Source organism: Scomber japonicus, chromosome 5 (genome assembly GCF_027409825.1).
Source record: "Scomber japonicus isolate fScoJap1 chromosome 5, fScoJap1.pri, whole genome shotgun sequence".
NCBI lineage: Eukaryota > Metazoa > Chordata > Actinopteri > Scombriformes > Scombridae > Scomber > Scomber japonicus.
In genome coordinates, this window is record NC_070582.1 from 17866837 (window position 1) to 17881793 (window position 14957).

At 37.8% G+C, this 14957-nt stretch overlaps 1 protein-coding gene across 1 annotated transcript; it reads right to left on the bottom strand.

The window, feature by feature from the left end:
- Nucleotides 1–397: 397 nt before the first annotated feature.
- si:dkeyp-59c12.1 (Ras-related and estrogen-regulated growth inhibitor-like protein) lies at nucleotides 398–2268 on the bottom strand. Its single transcript, XM_053319167.1, has 4 exons — nucleotides 2172–2268; nucleotides 2039–2092; nucleotides 1883–1959; nucleotides 398–1338 (listed from the first exon to the last, which is right to left on the bottom strand). The coding sequence occupies exons 1-4, from the start codon at nucleotides 2218–2220 to the stop codon at nucleotides 913–915; spliced, it is 606 nt and encodes a 201-aa protein (XP_053175142.1). The 5' UTR covers nucleotides 2221–2268; the 3' UTR covers nucleotides 398–912.
- Between the last annotated feature and the right edge of the window lie 12689 nt (nucleotides 2269–14957).

Sequence of the window (14957 nt, forward strand, 5' to 3'; positions counted from 1 at the left end):
CTACTGGCTGAAGATTCATGAGAGAAAGTTTTGGACAGCAGAATGATAATTAGTCAGGAGCCTTAATGATCTGAAACTCTCCCTTTTATGGGACTCCGTATGAAGGAGTCAAGATCAAGAATCACATCAAATATTTACCTTTACAATCAACACAACTAAAAACACTGATTTATACACATTTGATACTTTATTTGAACATAAAAGTCACGATTTGGACAAAAACAGTGCATGACATATACTCAATAGATATATAAATATAAAGTTCACTGACAGGTCCCTTTATAGTGTTTAGACTTGAATAAATACAAATATGAATGTTTGACTTTAAAGCATATTTGTCTTTTATTTTTAATCCAATTCAATAAAATCAGTCACAGGTTAATTACAATCTATGGCAGCAGGATTGAGCAGGATAATGTTGAATTAACTTTTGCCCACATTTCAATAATGTAACTTGTGGTTTGAAGAGTCAGTCTTTACACTTTATTATCTTTGGCATATGCATCATACATAAAGGCACATTTCATTTGTGCCTAGCATGTCTTCCAATCTGAGGCCACAGCTAGCAAAACATCACCTCATTTAACATGTCAAGTGTCTGTAAAACGACTATTTAATGTGTTTTTATCAGTCAAAAGGTAGCTTGCTTGAAGTGCAGTTATCATCTTGACACATCCATAACCTCTCTGACACTGTTCTGTCGTTGTGTCTTCTGAGGCTTAATAGCTTTAGATCTTCTCTGAAGTCTTTTCCACGCTTTTTTCTGAAAAGCAGCTCCCATCTCTGCAGTGTCAGCACCTCTGCAGTGGGAACGACTTCATATCTTTGGCACCACGACGATGTGACTTCAGTGGAATACACATCTCTTATGTAGATTAAAAGATAACTCCTTCCTCTTTTGTCACCGTTTTTCTAAAAAGAGTCGGTCCTTTTTCTGGCAAATACTGCAGACATGCTTTTCACTATCCCCTTGAACCCCAGAGGCCTCTTCATGGTCACCTTGGCATCCTTCATCCTGCCCACCAGCCCTTGAAACACCATGAGCACGCTGTGGTAGTTCTCGGCTGCTGACACCTCGTAGAAGTGACAGTCTGTGTTGAGAGCCAGGAGGCGGCCCTCCTCGCTCAGCACTGTCCGTCTGTGGTGCAGGTCCCTCTTGTTACCCACAATTACTATGGGTGCTTTGTCTGCGTTCAGGAAGTCTCTGGTGGACTTGATTATCTGAATAAGCCTGCTGACGGTGTTGAAACTGGCCCTGTCACAGATGCTGTAGACGAGAACGTAGCCGTCGGCCCACTGGACCTTCTTCTCCAAGTGTGACATCTCCACAGACGAATCCTGCAAAATTAAACATTTAAGTTTATCTGCAGCAACAACCAGAAGTGGAAAGTAACTATATGTACATTTATTGAAGTATCCATTTTATGTTACTTTACACTTATTTTTACGACATTACATTAATGTAACAAATGTTATTAGTTAGTTTGCAGATTGAAGATTTTATTCAAAACTGTGATCATCTTCTACAATATAATACATGATTACAGATCAAAGTAAGCAACAGTACAGTAAAAAAAAATCACTGCTACTTTTAACTGGGCTTTAAGTATCAATAATTTAAAAAGTATATATATATATATATATATATATTAAAATGTAGGCCACATTAACACATAAACATAACATAAGAAAATAGTATGAAAGGCAGCATTCTGCATAATTTTACTGTTGATATATTTAGTACATTTTGCTGATAATAAACTTAGTTTATATAAAGTTGTGTGGTGCAGAACTTCTGACAGTATTTTTCTGTATGTCAGCAGAAGAAACTGTAGTATCAACTCACTGATAGTAACTGTCAGGTAGTTATTCATGTCCTTACCTCAGAATAAGGGGGATCCCAAATATTAAGAGTGATTTCCCTCCCATCTACCATAAAACTGTGACTATAGATGGACTCTGCAAGACAAAAAAGTCATGAAAGTTAGATGAAGTTATAAAAGGCTGCTTTAAATCGAAGTGAAACAGGCACACTTACCAATATCTCCATACTCTCCAATGAATCTGCGAGTTAAGAGGCGCACAGTAAGCGCTGAAAAATAGAAAAGCAATCTTTAAAACACTGTGTGAAACACAACTGAATTAGTATTTACTGCTTTATATAGTTTTACCTGATTTTCCGACACTCTCTGTCCCCATTACAACAATGTTGGCATCCATTTTCAGTGAAACAGCTGTGTCGAGCCGCTCAGCTCCATGTGAGGCGGAGGAGGCAAGTAGGCTGCTGCTGTGCGGCGGCTGCCGGCTAAGAGGCGCCTGTTATAGGGCAGACCGGAGTGAGGGCGGGGTTAACAAATCATCCACGGCAACAACAACAACAACAGCAGCAACAGCAGCAATAACTTAATGAAGTCTTCCTCACGTGCTGTGGCGGAAACATCTGTATGTCTGTGGCAGCCAAAAATAGAAAAAACAACCCCAATCATCTTATAAAGTCAAACTAATTGTTTTAATGTCATATGACATCATCATAGTATTATATAAATTATTATAAAGGACTTTCTCAGATTATTTTTTCATTCATACAGGGACTCGAATATGTGTTTTTTCACTCTTTTGTGTAATTATTGCTGTTGGCCAGGACAGTTTAGTATTGTATATTGTATAGGCTATATTGTATATTGTACGTTGTATATTATATATTATATATTGTGGATAAAGTGTAGCTCTATTATAGAGTCATAATCAAGAAGTTTGTTGCATTTGTGGAAATAATAAAAATGGGGACGTTTTACGTGTATTTACTGTAAAACAGCATCATCATCACCAGACATTATTTACATAGCATGGTGGCAGTCGGTGAATGAAAATACCTGTCAGTCAAACTGTCAGCAGATCTCGTTTGTGTTTTAAAGGGCCACTTCACTATTTTACACATGAAGATCAGTTCACTCATCATAGCACTACTCATGCTTTATAAAGAAATAGGCCTACGTCATCGGGGATGATCTTAGCTTTTGTTTTCTAAAAGAAAACCTGCTTTACAAAGTGAATAATGGGAATTGTAGGATTTAATGTTTTTGGACTATGACCTTAACTATGAACTAGAAGTCAGAATGCCTCAGTGCATTGCAACTTCTTGGAAGTGCAGCATTAAGTCTGTGGAGTCCCCTTTTAACTGGTGTTGAGAATACGTCTTTTGTTCACATTCAGTCCCAAGATTGATTCTGTTTAAAGCATTAAATTAGTATTGGACATAGTCTTTTCTATCAACATCAGATCCATGTCTTACATTGAGTGAATCCATTTCATCTTGCTGCTGTGATGTTAATATCAGCCACAAGGGGGGAGTAGATTTCAGTAAATGTCTCCCACACTTTGTTTTGCTTCCTTGAGCCAGAAAAGGCAGATGAGCTAGACTGGACACCGATTGGCTGAATAAAAACCGTCTGTCAAATAATTGTCTGTTTGTAGGGCCAGACTTTAACACCCGCCTCTCAGTGTGTGTGTGTGTGCGTGTGTGTGTGTGTGTGTGTGTGTGTGTGTGTGTGTGTGTGTGTGTGTGTGTGTGTGAAATGTATCTTTATCTTACCCAGCTCTATACTTACTCCTCAATGGGCTACAATTTCCTGCTTAATCTGATTTTTCCCAGTAACCTTGTTTCTTGTTTGCATGTAAGCATGTTGTAGTGCTGGAAAAGGCTAATTATACTGTTTAGAAATCACACAAGAAGATCCAATCATTTAACCAGGTGTGACACAATTTGATTAAAACATGTTTTTTAAATGTACTTTTAAAAACTTTCTTGTTTTTGTCAAAGTCTTGTTGTAGTAAGATCAGCAACTACACCACTTTTTTAAGCTGCAACAGTGGAACCAGATCACAACCCCCCCCCCCCTGAATTTATCTCTGATATAACTTCCTCTCTTATCTCTTGTAAATAAGATTATTCTGAGGCTGAGAGCTCTAAGATATTCAAATATGTTAGCTGTTTCTATTGTACATACGATGGTATCGCTTGCATAAATATTGCACATGGAATATTACATTTTAGGCAAAACTCAGCTCCCACTTATGCTTCCTTTTAAAATTCATCCTCAGAGGTTTTGTTTGAGAACAATGCAAACATCACAATGTTTAGCGTGCCACAGGATAAATGTGTTCATTACTTATTTAACATGTATATATGTTAGAAATGCCTGTGTTTGCAGTAATTATGGCCTTTATGCTTCTTTAGTTGATGAATTAACGGTAATCCACATGTTGTTACTTTATAATAGTGAAACCAATGTAACGTAAAAAGTGCTTCACAAGGTCTTTAAATGTCTCTATTTATCATTATGAGAGGTGTTGCAATGACTCATTAAAGATAAGAGATTAATAAGACTATAATGTATGGGAAGCATGACCCAATGGGTTATATAAACAAATACATCATAAATAATATCATATTCATGTTTCAACTGTAACTGTACACAACCCCAAAATTAAAACCTCATTCATTATTGTCTGTTCAAATGTTTCTCAACAAGTCCTGACTCTTTAATTTCAATAAACCACTTCAAATTCAGACTTTCCCAGGCTTTCAGAGTCCATGACCTTCATCATCATGACACTTCTGTGTGAAATTCATCACCGATACCAGAGGCACATTCATTTTCCTGGCCAGAGAAGGTGCCCCATTCATGGACAAAAAAAGGAAAAACCTGCATTTAAAAAACTGGGGAAACATATCAAATGCAGATTCCATTCAGGGCTCACTGAATGGTTGGGTGAGTATGAAAATGATGTGATAAAAATGCAAAGGCCTTTAAAATCACCAGATCTCAGAAGATTTTGGACCAGCTTGCAAACCAACACTCTTCACCACCATCTCCATAAGATCAAATGATATAATGTTAAGTTTAATCTTCAAACTATTCAGAGATGTCTGTGATTGTCTCTGATGCAGTATGTGCAAGACTCAGGTCTTGTTTGCAAAATAGATCTTGATGTCAGTGAGATTACCTGATTAAATGAAGCTTGTATAAATAACTGATGGAATATCTTGTGTATAAATGGTGTTCCAGACTTGGCAAAGAGCACTAAAGCTGTTCTGGAGGCTGATGGTGGCCTGATGCCATACTAAAACACTTTGTATTGTGTTTTTCCTTGTTTTTGTCACCAATCTTTATATGACAGTGGTGAGAAATACTTTGTCTGTTCCAAGGCAAAAAATTAAGGAGGAAATAATCAAGTAGTAAATCAATATGCCACCAAACAGGGAAAAAAAGTGTTTCCAGAAGGAAAAGAGACGTCATATATTTTCAATCAAACTGTGAATGCTTTGTGTCCCAACTGGACGTGACTGATGAAGTCAAATTAGGCTTTTCATTGTATAATAGTGAACAGTCTGAGAGTCATAACTAATGCAAACACATTCATTTGTGACAGTCATTGCCAAATAGAGAAACTAATGTTAAATGCTGCTTTTCTCTGCAATGAATTTTCTTTAAGTGCTAAAAAGTTCAAACAAGTGTGATGAAGGTTCTCTTTGGTAACAAACACAAGTTCAAAACAGAAGAACGCCCCTGAAACTCTCTTCTGGCAAAAACTTTAGAAGCATATATTCAAATAGCTAGTTCATGGTGACAGTATTTTTGCATGTTAAAAGCTGGGTTAAAGCCTTCTTCAGGGTGTCGCCTTCAGCACACCATTTCACCTTTTGTAGATACAGCATGACTGTTAACACCTGAACAGAAGCCAACAAACTCATAGGTGAAATATGCAAAGTATGACCACTAGATGGTTCTACAAAATATATAGATGGAAGAAAAGGATAATAGTACAGACAATAAGAACAAATAATTAACAATATATATCCAATTATATCAGCATAATCATCTACATACATCAGAATAACTACAAAAAAGGACTGAAATAAATGTATTCATTTAGTCCTGCGTATGTTCATTCATATTGTATTTATTGCATACATACATAACCCTAACCCTAACCCTCTCTGCAACAATATTTTCAGTATGATCACCACCCTGAATGTTCTTTTTGATGGTTTTTAGGCCTTCAACCATAAAACTGTCTGGATTACTGTTGTACATTATAAACGTGCTGAGTCATAAAATAATCCACATTTTCTGATAACGTACTAATGTACATATTGTTATAGTTTTTTGTGTTGTTTTGTTTCTTTTTCTTTGAACCAAGACACCGATTTCCCCAAACAACCAAACCTTTCATGTTCCATAATTCATTCCTTAAGAGGTTTTTTTAAAGAGACATATATTTAGGGGTTTACTCATTTCAAAAGCAGAAGGTAACGCTACATGTATCAAGGTTAATACCAAACATATGCATTACTACATTAGAATCAAACATTTCCAGATGAAATGAGAGGAATAAAGACATGAAGCTATATCCAACATTAAGTGGTACTGTCGTTATATATTTCCTCTACAAGGTATTTTCATCCAAAGCTGTTTCACAGGAAGCTGCTTCCACTGTACTTATGCAAATAAATCTTCTTATGGACTTAACTTACACTCACTTTATGTGTGCGATAATTCCACTTTTCCCTGTTTCATGAGTGCGATAAGAAAATAAACTGAAAACTATCCTCTCGATAAAAGACGTTGGATGGTAGGCCTTATTTAAATTTACACTTGATTTGCAATTCCATTTGAAATGTGCCACTTTAAATAGAGGGATAAAAACTGAACCCAGTGAGAAAGTTTGCATGATGCTCGGCTTGTCAGAGATATGTACACATTAAATTTAAATTCATGTCCAGCTCTTTAGTTTAAAAACTATAAAAGATGTAGGTAAGGAAAGCGTATCCACATTCCACATGTTCAAGGTCTACAATGCTCCAGACTGTGACACATTTTATACCTGTGAAATATTTTTCACCTCATTGAGAGGGTGTGGCATAACTGCAGTCCTCCTTATACACTGTATTGCATATCATAGTTTCCTGTCTACAGTATGATGAATTAATTTGAATGTGGCTACATGTATTTACGCTTGTATTTACAGACATGCATTTGTGCAGTTTCTTGTCTTCACCAATGATGATTTCCTCCCTATAAGTCCCTGTTCATAGACACTAGTCCACACATATGTAAGATAAGGCAGTATACTTCATGAGAACTGTTTGTTGAACAGCTTCTGAAATCCTGAAACCCACTTCACATCATGACTGACCAGCTGTGGTGGAGGTGGGTGTGGTGTGGCAACCAGGGCTTTCATTTCTCTCTTTAGGTCTCTTTTATCGTTTATTAAAGAACAATCGTTTATTTAACACTTTTCATGAATACAACTGAATGCAACACAATCAATGCCTTGCAGGAGAGACTGAAACTGTGCACCAGGGCACATAATTAGCACCAGCCACGAGTCAAATGATGATAAAATATGCAAGTGGCTGGCTCACCAGAAAAGAAAAAAAAAACAATGATAATCTATTCAGTGACTGGTAAAATTTAAACATTCACTAGACATTTGACATTTGCTCAATGCTTAATACTATTAAAGCAGTATTCATTTTTTGCAGCTTCAGGGTAGCAGAACAAGCTTTAAACACAACACTGATGTATTAAAACCTTTTAAGATTATATATATAGTGTCCTACATACACATTCAGCAGACGCAGAGCAGCATTAGCATTAATGTAGAGTTATGTTGAGAATGTAGGTGTTATATTCATTTGCTCTGTTTTGGTCACAACCGACTGCTAAGAAAAATGTTCTGGCTGCTTAATGCTCCACTATGTTTACCATCAAGCTGCTTAGTTTGTCTATCTGTCAGTTGGTGCTGGGCAGGTAGTGTACAGTTGGTTTATCATAGTTTTTTGTGCGATCTCATTAAGAGCAGTGAGCGGGAATAAAAACAGTATTGTTGCAGACCATGAAGCTAAAATAAAGATGCTGAGTCAGCTGATAATTCCCGGTTGGTTTATCACTCGTTTTGCATTATACACAGTCATTAAATCCATTGACAATAACATAAATATTGACCAGTGTTGCTTTAAAGATGTGCACTATTAGAACAGCAATATTAGACTGAAAGAACATTTTAGCCTGCCTTTTTTACAGTGAGCTTTGAAGTGAGTGTGTTTATGTCACCAAAAGATGCAGAGGAGATTAGGTATCTGTACTTACAGAGATCAAGCATTTCACACCGAAGCAAAAAGATCATTTTCTTCATGACTGCTGATATCAGTTGGTTGCAGCTGATAAAACTGAAGGCATCCATCATCAGCAGCCACTTATCCACCAAAGCTCTCATTAGACAGCTGTGATACAGGACTGGAGAGGAGGGAAGACTAGGCCATTAGCATGTCATTTCCCAGACAGGAAGGAAGCTTTCAGACTAGCTCCATCAGAATTACCGGATGATCAGGGTGCACCACCTTTTATATGCAGAGACTGAAATCATTTCTTTTATGTCCTCACCAGCATGAATAAGGAGGAAACAGTCCTAAATATTACTAAGTTTTAGTACTTAGTTTCCTTGTTAAGTTATTAAACAACTATAACCCTTTTTATGCCTTCTGATTATAAATATAACACTTTTGAGTTGTTGTTAAATTTTGTCCCCTACATCATACTGTATGAAAATTAGATTTATCAGTACACACAGTACTGACACTTTGCCATCGTCCTCCATGAGAAAAACCTCTTTTCCAAGCTGCCATTCCACTGCAGCTGACTCTTTAAGTGACCATATGTTCACATGTTGCTTTTAGTTTGGTTGCATTTGACATGAAGAGCGATTGTGTGCTTACTGAGAAAAGTGCTGCCTGAATATTTCATGGTATAAATATGGTAAGTGGTTTTGGTCCCTGAAGGCTTTTTCAGAATTTCCCATAATGTCCTCTCCATTGCTCCCATGTTTCCTCCCTGTCTTTGCCCCCAAGCAGGTTGGAGAGTCACAGACGTTTCCTCACCTAAGCTACTTTTATTATAATTATAGAGAGAAAAGCATGACATTCACTATTTAAACAGTGTTGTGTCTAGAAGCATGCAAGATTATAATGCTGATCATTTTTTGGGGGGAGTTGATCATCTTCTTCTGGATCCAGACAGGAAACAAATGGATGCCTGTTAAACATTTCAGAGCCAATTCGTTTTTTTATACCTTCAACAATACACTGATTTCCAGATTTTGTTATGGTACCCAATAGAGCCCTTAAATCCAAATGTCTCCTACTAGATCGCTGCTGATGCAAAATCAGCTCCAAATTTTGTTTAGTTTTAAAACATCAGCAGTACAAACTGAGGGGGCATTTAAGGATTTGAGGCTGTTGTTGAGTGCTGCAACATCAGGCAAAATATTTTTGAAATTTTATTTTTGAAAAAACTACTAGACAATATTAATCAGTGTATCGGTATGACGGTATCATAAAGATAATTTCACTATTGTTGCCTGTTTTGAGCCAATTTCTAGTGAAGTCTGAAGTGCTTAAAATAAAATAAAAAAACTGTGGTACTTAACTAATGAGATCTTCAGGTGATTATTAGAACAAATGTCGCAAAGACAACATCAAAAGGCAGAAGTTTGTCATAAAATTATGAGAATGAGACTATGAATACCACTGAAGCCAGAAAAAGTCACATGAATATCTTGTGCTGCGCTGAGCAAAATTTGCAAGTGAATTATCTCTTCAGTTGCATGAAATCATCTTAACTCTGGACAGCCTCCAGTGACAGAGAGCCTTTTGGATGTGGTGCCCAATTAGTCAGCTTTTCAACGTGAATTATCAGCCCACCACATGCCAAACACTGACAATCAAAATGTCAGCGACTAAAATATCTTTCTTGCAAAAAGGAACGATGAAATCTGCTTAGTGAAAGGATGAAGCTTTCAAAACTGCTTTGCTGTTACAATGGACTATTTCACGCTTTAAGGGCACACTGCAGAGGTAGCGCTGGTTTGAGGCAGGCAAATCCCAACATGTGCATAACCACACCAAGCGAAAACAAAGGTTTGCTTTAACTTCCCCTTTGAGTCCAGAGTGGCGACCTTTGATTTGTGAGTCGATCCTGCAAAGTTGCTAGTTGTAGCTGAGCAACAGCAAGAAGGCTTTAATTAGAGGGATTATAGGCTTGTGGTAAATCATATTTAAAAAAAGGTCACATGACAAAACGTATACTTCTTGCAGTAAAAGCTATTTACTCTTCTTAAACTGCTGGTGGGGAGAGCTTTGTTTTCTTTGTTTCTGCTGCAGTTGTTTTGTACCATTTCATTCAAGAATGGCAAACTTTAAAGAGAAAATAAAACTTATGGAGATGTCCTCAAATAAGTTGCATCAGTATGTAAAGTATAACCAGAAAAAGGTGTCACATGCAAATGTGTTGATTCTACACAGAGTCAAATGTACAGTAGGTGCCACTCAAATGAGATATTATGATGAATGCAAACAGAATATTACTTTTTTTAATTAAAGGATAGCGGCTGTGATGTGTTATTATGAGAAGTCTTTGGTTGGACAGTAATTAAAGCTCTGATTGATACATTTACCAGGCCATTATAACATCTTGTATGAGCTTATTGCAGCTGTATTGGTATCAGCATATGTTGGAGGATAAGTAACAAAATACAGTGCAGTACAACAATTCCTGTGCAATGTTGGTACTGTCTTGATGAAGGTCTGAGGAGCAAAACATACATGACATGAGTGAATTCATTTCAAGTAGTCAACAATGTGGAGAATTTCTGTTCTTTAACAGTATTATTGTGATTATTATGATGATGATGATGATGATGATGATGATGATGATTATTATTAGTAGTAGTAGTAGTAGTAGTATTTGTATTAGTATTATTACCAATAGTTTATCCATTGGGAAGCACAAAAAAGTTTATTTTTCTACTGTAATATTTGTTATTGGACTTTTTTTTAAACTCTCAAATAAGAAAGAAAACTAAATGCTATAAACTAAAAATCAAAATTTCTTATAATCATCCTTGGGACTTATAAAGGACCTGAGATCATATTCAGCAAATCATGAATCAGATGGGGTCTTGGATAATATTAAAGTATTAATTGAGATTACATTAGGCCCAGAAAACCCATAACAAGGCAAATGTCAGTGAACAAAAGTAGAGCTAGTATGTTTGTGTCTCCAGTAATGTTTGTGCTAGATTCAATTCAGTTAGAAAAACATAGCATCACAAATACAAACATGTTGACAGTGCACAAAGGTCTCCAAAGGGCAGATTAAATGAGTTTGGGCTCCATTGCAGCATACTGTAGTGAGAAGTGATCCAGAGGGATGTGTCTGCTTCTTAAGATTATATAAGGTTCATCCTTAAACTTCTTAACATTAAATACACACTCAGTAATAATGCTTGTGGCGTGCTGTTCTGAACATTCGTGTTCAGATCTGGCTGCTAAACATGAGTCAACATTGTCCCAGTGTGGTCACTTCAGGTTCTACATATCAACGACATCACTTTCTCGTATTTGGAGCAAGGCCATAATGTTTGCATATTGTTTTGACAGAGAATGGAGCTCGATGAGAAAAAACCACGACTAGTCGAAGTTTGAGTGAAACGTCCTTTCAATAGGTCCCTTAGGCTAGCCATTCTCTCTTGCTATTGTTTCCATCTCATCCAACTTGAAACCCAAACCTTTTTATGTGCGTTTTTCCCCCCCATGCTCTACTGGCCCACTGTGTTTCTTTGCTAGCTCTTTGTGTAAGCCATCCGACTCGTCTGTCTGGTTTCAGCAGCCTTTTTTGCATTTCTTTCTCTGCATGAATGCAATCAAGTTACACCTCAAGCTTTCTTTGCCATTCCCATGAAGCAATGAAACAAATGTCAACAAATATGCTCTTGTACTTTTGAGGATGTCACCTAATCTGAGTGGAGTAACTTTTCCATGAAGCTTAGGTGTTTGCAACATCACATGATCCAGGAAAGATCTTTTGGATCAAAGCTGAGTGAACAGCAGGCTCTTCAGCTCCATGAGGCGAGGCTGCGTCTGGAAATAAGCACACATTTCCCATGGCTTGATTTACCCTAGGGAGGAAAGTAGACCATGTTGCTTTATACGTGCTGTGTTTGAAACCCTCTCCCCAGCAGCGCAGACAATATCACTCTATTTTAAAACAGCACACTGCCCTCTCTATTGATACTGGAGTAAAAATAGACAGCTACAGAATGAAATGGTTTAAAATGTAGAACAGACAGCAGCACTCTATATTTAGATGGAACACAATCACAAAAAGTGCCTTGTGACATTTTATAAACTCCCCAATCAAGCTGCAAATGCCATTTGACTGTCCTTACAATCATACAATATTATGTGCCCTGAGGATATCTGCTGATGTCCGAGAAGAATACTGAGTTTGTCGGTTCTGGTCAGTCTATGTTACTGCAAGCAAATGGAGTATGACATTAGATATTGGTAGGCAAATGTGTTTGATTCTGACCCTTCAATTACTCTTTCTCTTGTCAGTGTTGTAGGAAATGAGGACTGAAAACTCTGATGTCTTAGTGAGAGAATGAACAGTAATTGTTTAAAAGTCTATAGAATTCAACAATATGATCCAGTTGAAAGTAAATCAAACAACACCCACAAAACACAGATGGCTCCTAATTACATGGCTCCATTCCAGTAGATGATAGCTTAACACAGTGTCTTTGTTGTTTTGCTTGGCACATGATGAAACCGGCTAAACCAACTGCTTAACTCATACTGTTATGAATGTGGACGAGTTACCTGAGGGAGACTTGACACTGCACGAAATATGTCGGGGGCTTCCCACTGACAATTTCGTGCAGTATATGTTTTGAGTTTTAGTCAGCACCGTCTTCTGCAGAGGCTGCTCCCTCAAGGTAAAATTCCAGCTGAGCAATGCTGCATAGCTGGATGATGGTGGAGCACCTAAAGCCAGACTGGCTTTGCAGCAGTGAAGGAACTGAGACTGCCTAAACATGCAGTAGGACTTGTTGAAAACTGGTTTCAGTCAGACTGTTCAACATTGTGACTTTTATTTGTGTTTTTGGCTAAACAAAAACAGGGGGTAAAACACAGTCAGTTCAGTTATAAATGTTGTTTTCCGGTTACTGAACCATGACTTCTGCACTGAAGATATGAAACATTTAGTTAGGAAAAGGACAAGATAAATTCCAGGATTAAAGGAACAGTTTGACCTTGTGGGACATGTATTTTCTCACTTTGTTAGCGAGAGTTAGATGAGTAGATTGATACACTTCCATGTTTTTGTACATTAATGTTTTTTCTTTATATTAATACCTTAAAGTGCAATGCCAGATAAGTGCATGCTAGATGCCGGCTATAAATGACTCCCATTCAAAAAGCTTCCACTTCTATCTAGAAATACTCAATCATCTCATTAATAAGATTTGAAGACTTATAGTAGTTTTGATGTCTGTGGGTGTTGATTACCAGCTGTGGTTGACAGTTGGCTCACCTGGTGGCCTCCCCAACTCCGCGACTCACACTGAGTTGGACTGTTGTTGCAATTTTTGGGTAAGTGTAATGTTACTATTGGCGCTTTTCCACTACACAGTTCCAGCACGACTCGACTCGCCTCAGCTCGCCTCGAGCCAGTTTCTTTGTGTTTCCACTAGGGATAGTACCTGGTACCTGGTATTGTTTTAGTACCTGCTCTGCTGAGGTTCCAAGCAGCCGAGCCGATACTAAATGTGACGTCAACAGACTGCCGGCCACTGATTGGTCAGAAGAGTTGTCGCTGGAAGAGTCATGAGCCGTCCCACACAAGAATCAAACCTGGCATTTTTAAATACCGGCATCAGCGTAACAGCCATACAGCTCAATTTCCTTGCTTTGTGTGTGACAGAAAGTCACATACAGCAGCAAGTACACCACTGCCTCCATGTCCTCCATTGTTTATGTGTTTGTGTCACGTATAAAACAAAGTCATGGCAGTTTCGCGGAGCCGTGCTATGACGACCCAGCCCACGTTCAGTAGTTACTTCTTTGTAATGGAAAAGGTCCTTCTGATTCGAGTCGTGCTGGAACTGTGTAGTGGAAAAGCGCCATATGTGATGATACTCGTTACATTAGCACAATTTAGCTAAAGTAGCAAATGTTAGCCCAAGTGTGCACAGCTTGGTGTTCCCAGTAAGCTAGCACTCACTTCAGTTCCAAGTAACGAAGCATGTTTCCAGAGTATGAAAGGCGACATCCTGCTCTCCTTATTTGGCAGCTGAGATTCCGGGCTTCAAACCTGCTACAATGCAAACCAATGGATAATGTCACACCTTGCTATGTCAATCTTTATATGCAGTATGTGGCAGGTGGTTCAAACTTTTTCATCTCAAGGACCCCTAAACTGACACAAATTAGACCACAGATGCCAATTTGAAAAGATTTTGTCCCAGGCTCCTGATCTGATCAGATTTTTGCTTTTAGATGTTTTATTACTACAGAAACTGTATGAAACCCATTACCAAAATAGTCATAAAATCTGTCATTGTGTTACTTATGGATGGATTTATAGTGAAAATAAATGATTCCCCTTTTTCTGGGGAGTCCCTGGATCCCTCTTAAGGTCTCCAGGCCCACTTTGAGAACCACTGATCCATTGTGCAGAGCTGAAACCAGGAGGTAGTTAGCTTAGCATAAATACCAGAAGCAAGGGGGGAAACAGCTGGTATGACTCTGTCCAAACTTCAACAATACAGCTACTAACACGTGTAGAGGTAGCCAAAAATCTATAAATTATTTTTATTTAATCTGTACAAAAATAGAAGTGTGAAAATGACATGTTGACAAGTTTTTCCTGGCAACTTCAAGGTGACAACAAAATTCCATTGTGCCTACTCCTGCCAAGAAAAAGTGTTCATGCTTTTGTTGTTGTGATTAAACAAGCTACATGTAGCGTGTACATTTGTAAGATATAGCAATGCAACTCTTCATTTTAATACAAACACGGATGCATTCAGGTCCTCGTCATCTTGAAGGA

Excerpts from the sequence above, each read along its gene's own strand:
- si:dkeyp-59c12.1 (XM_053319167.1), bottom strand. The coding sequence starts at position 2,220 with ATGGATGCCAACATTGTTGTAATGGGGACAGAGAGTGTCGGAAAATCA. Across the intron at positions 2,093-2,171 it reads AGAGAGTGTCGGAAAATCAG|CGCTTACTGTGCGCCTCTTA; the intron begins GTAAAACTATAT and ends TCTATTTTTCAG. Across the intron at positions 1,960-2,038 it reads TGGAGAGTATGGAGATATTG|AGTCCATCTATAGTCACAGT; the intron begins GTAAGTGTGCCT and ends TTTGTCTTGCAG.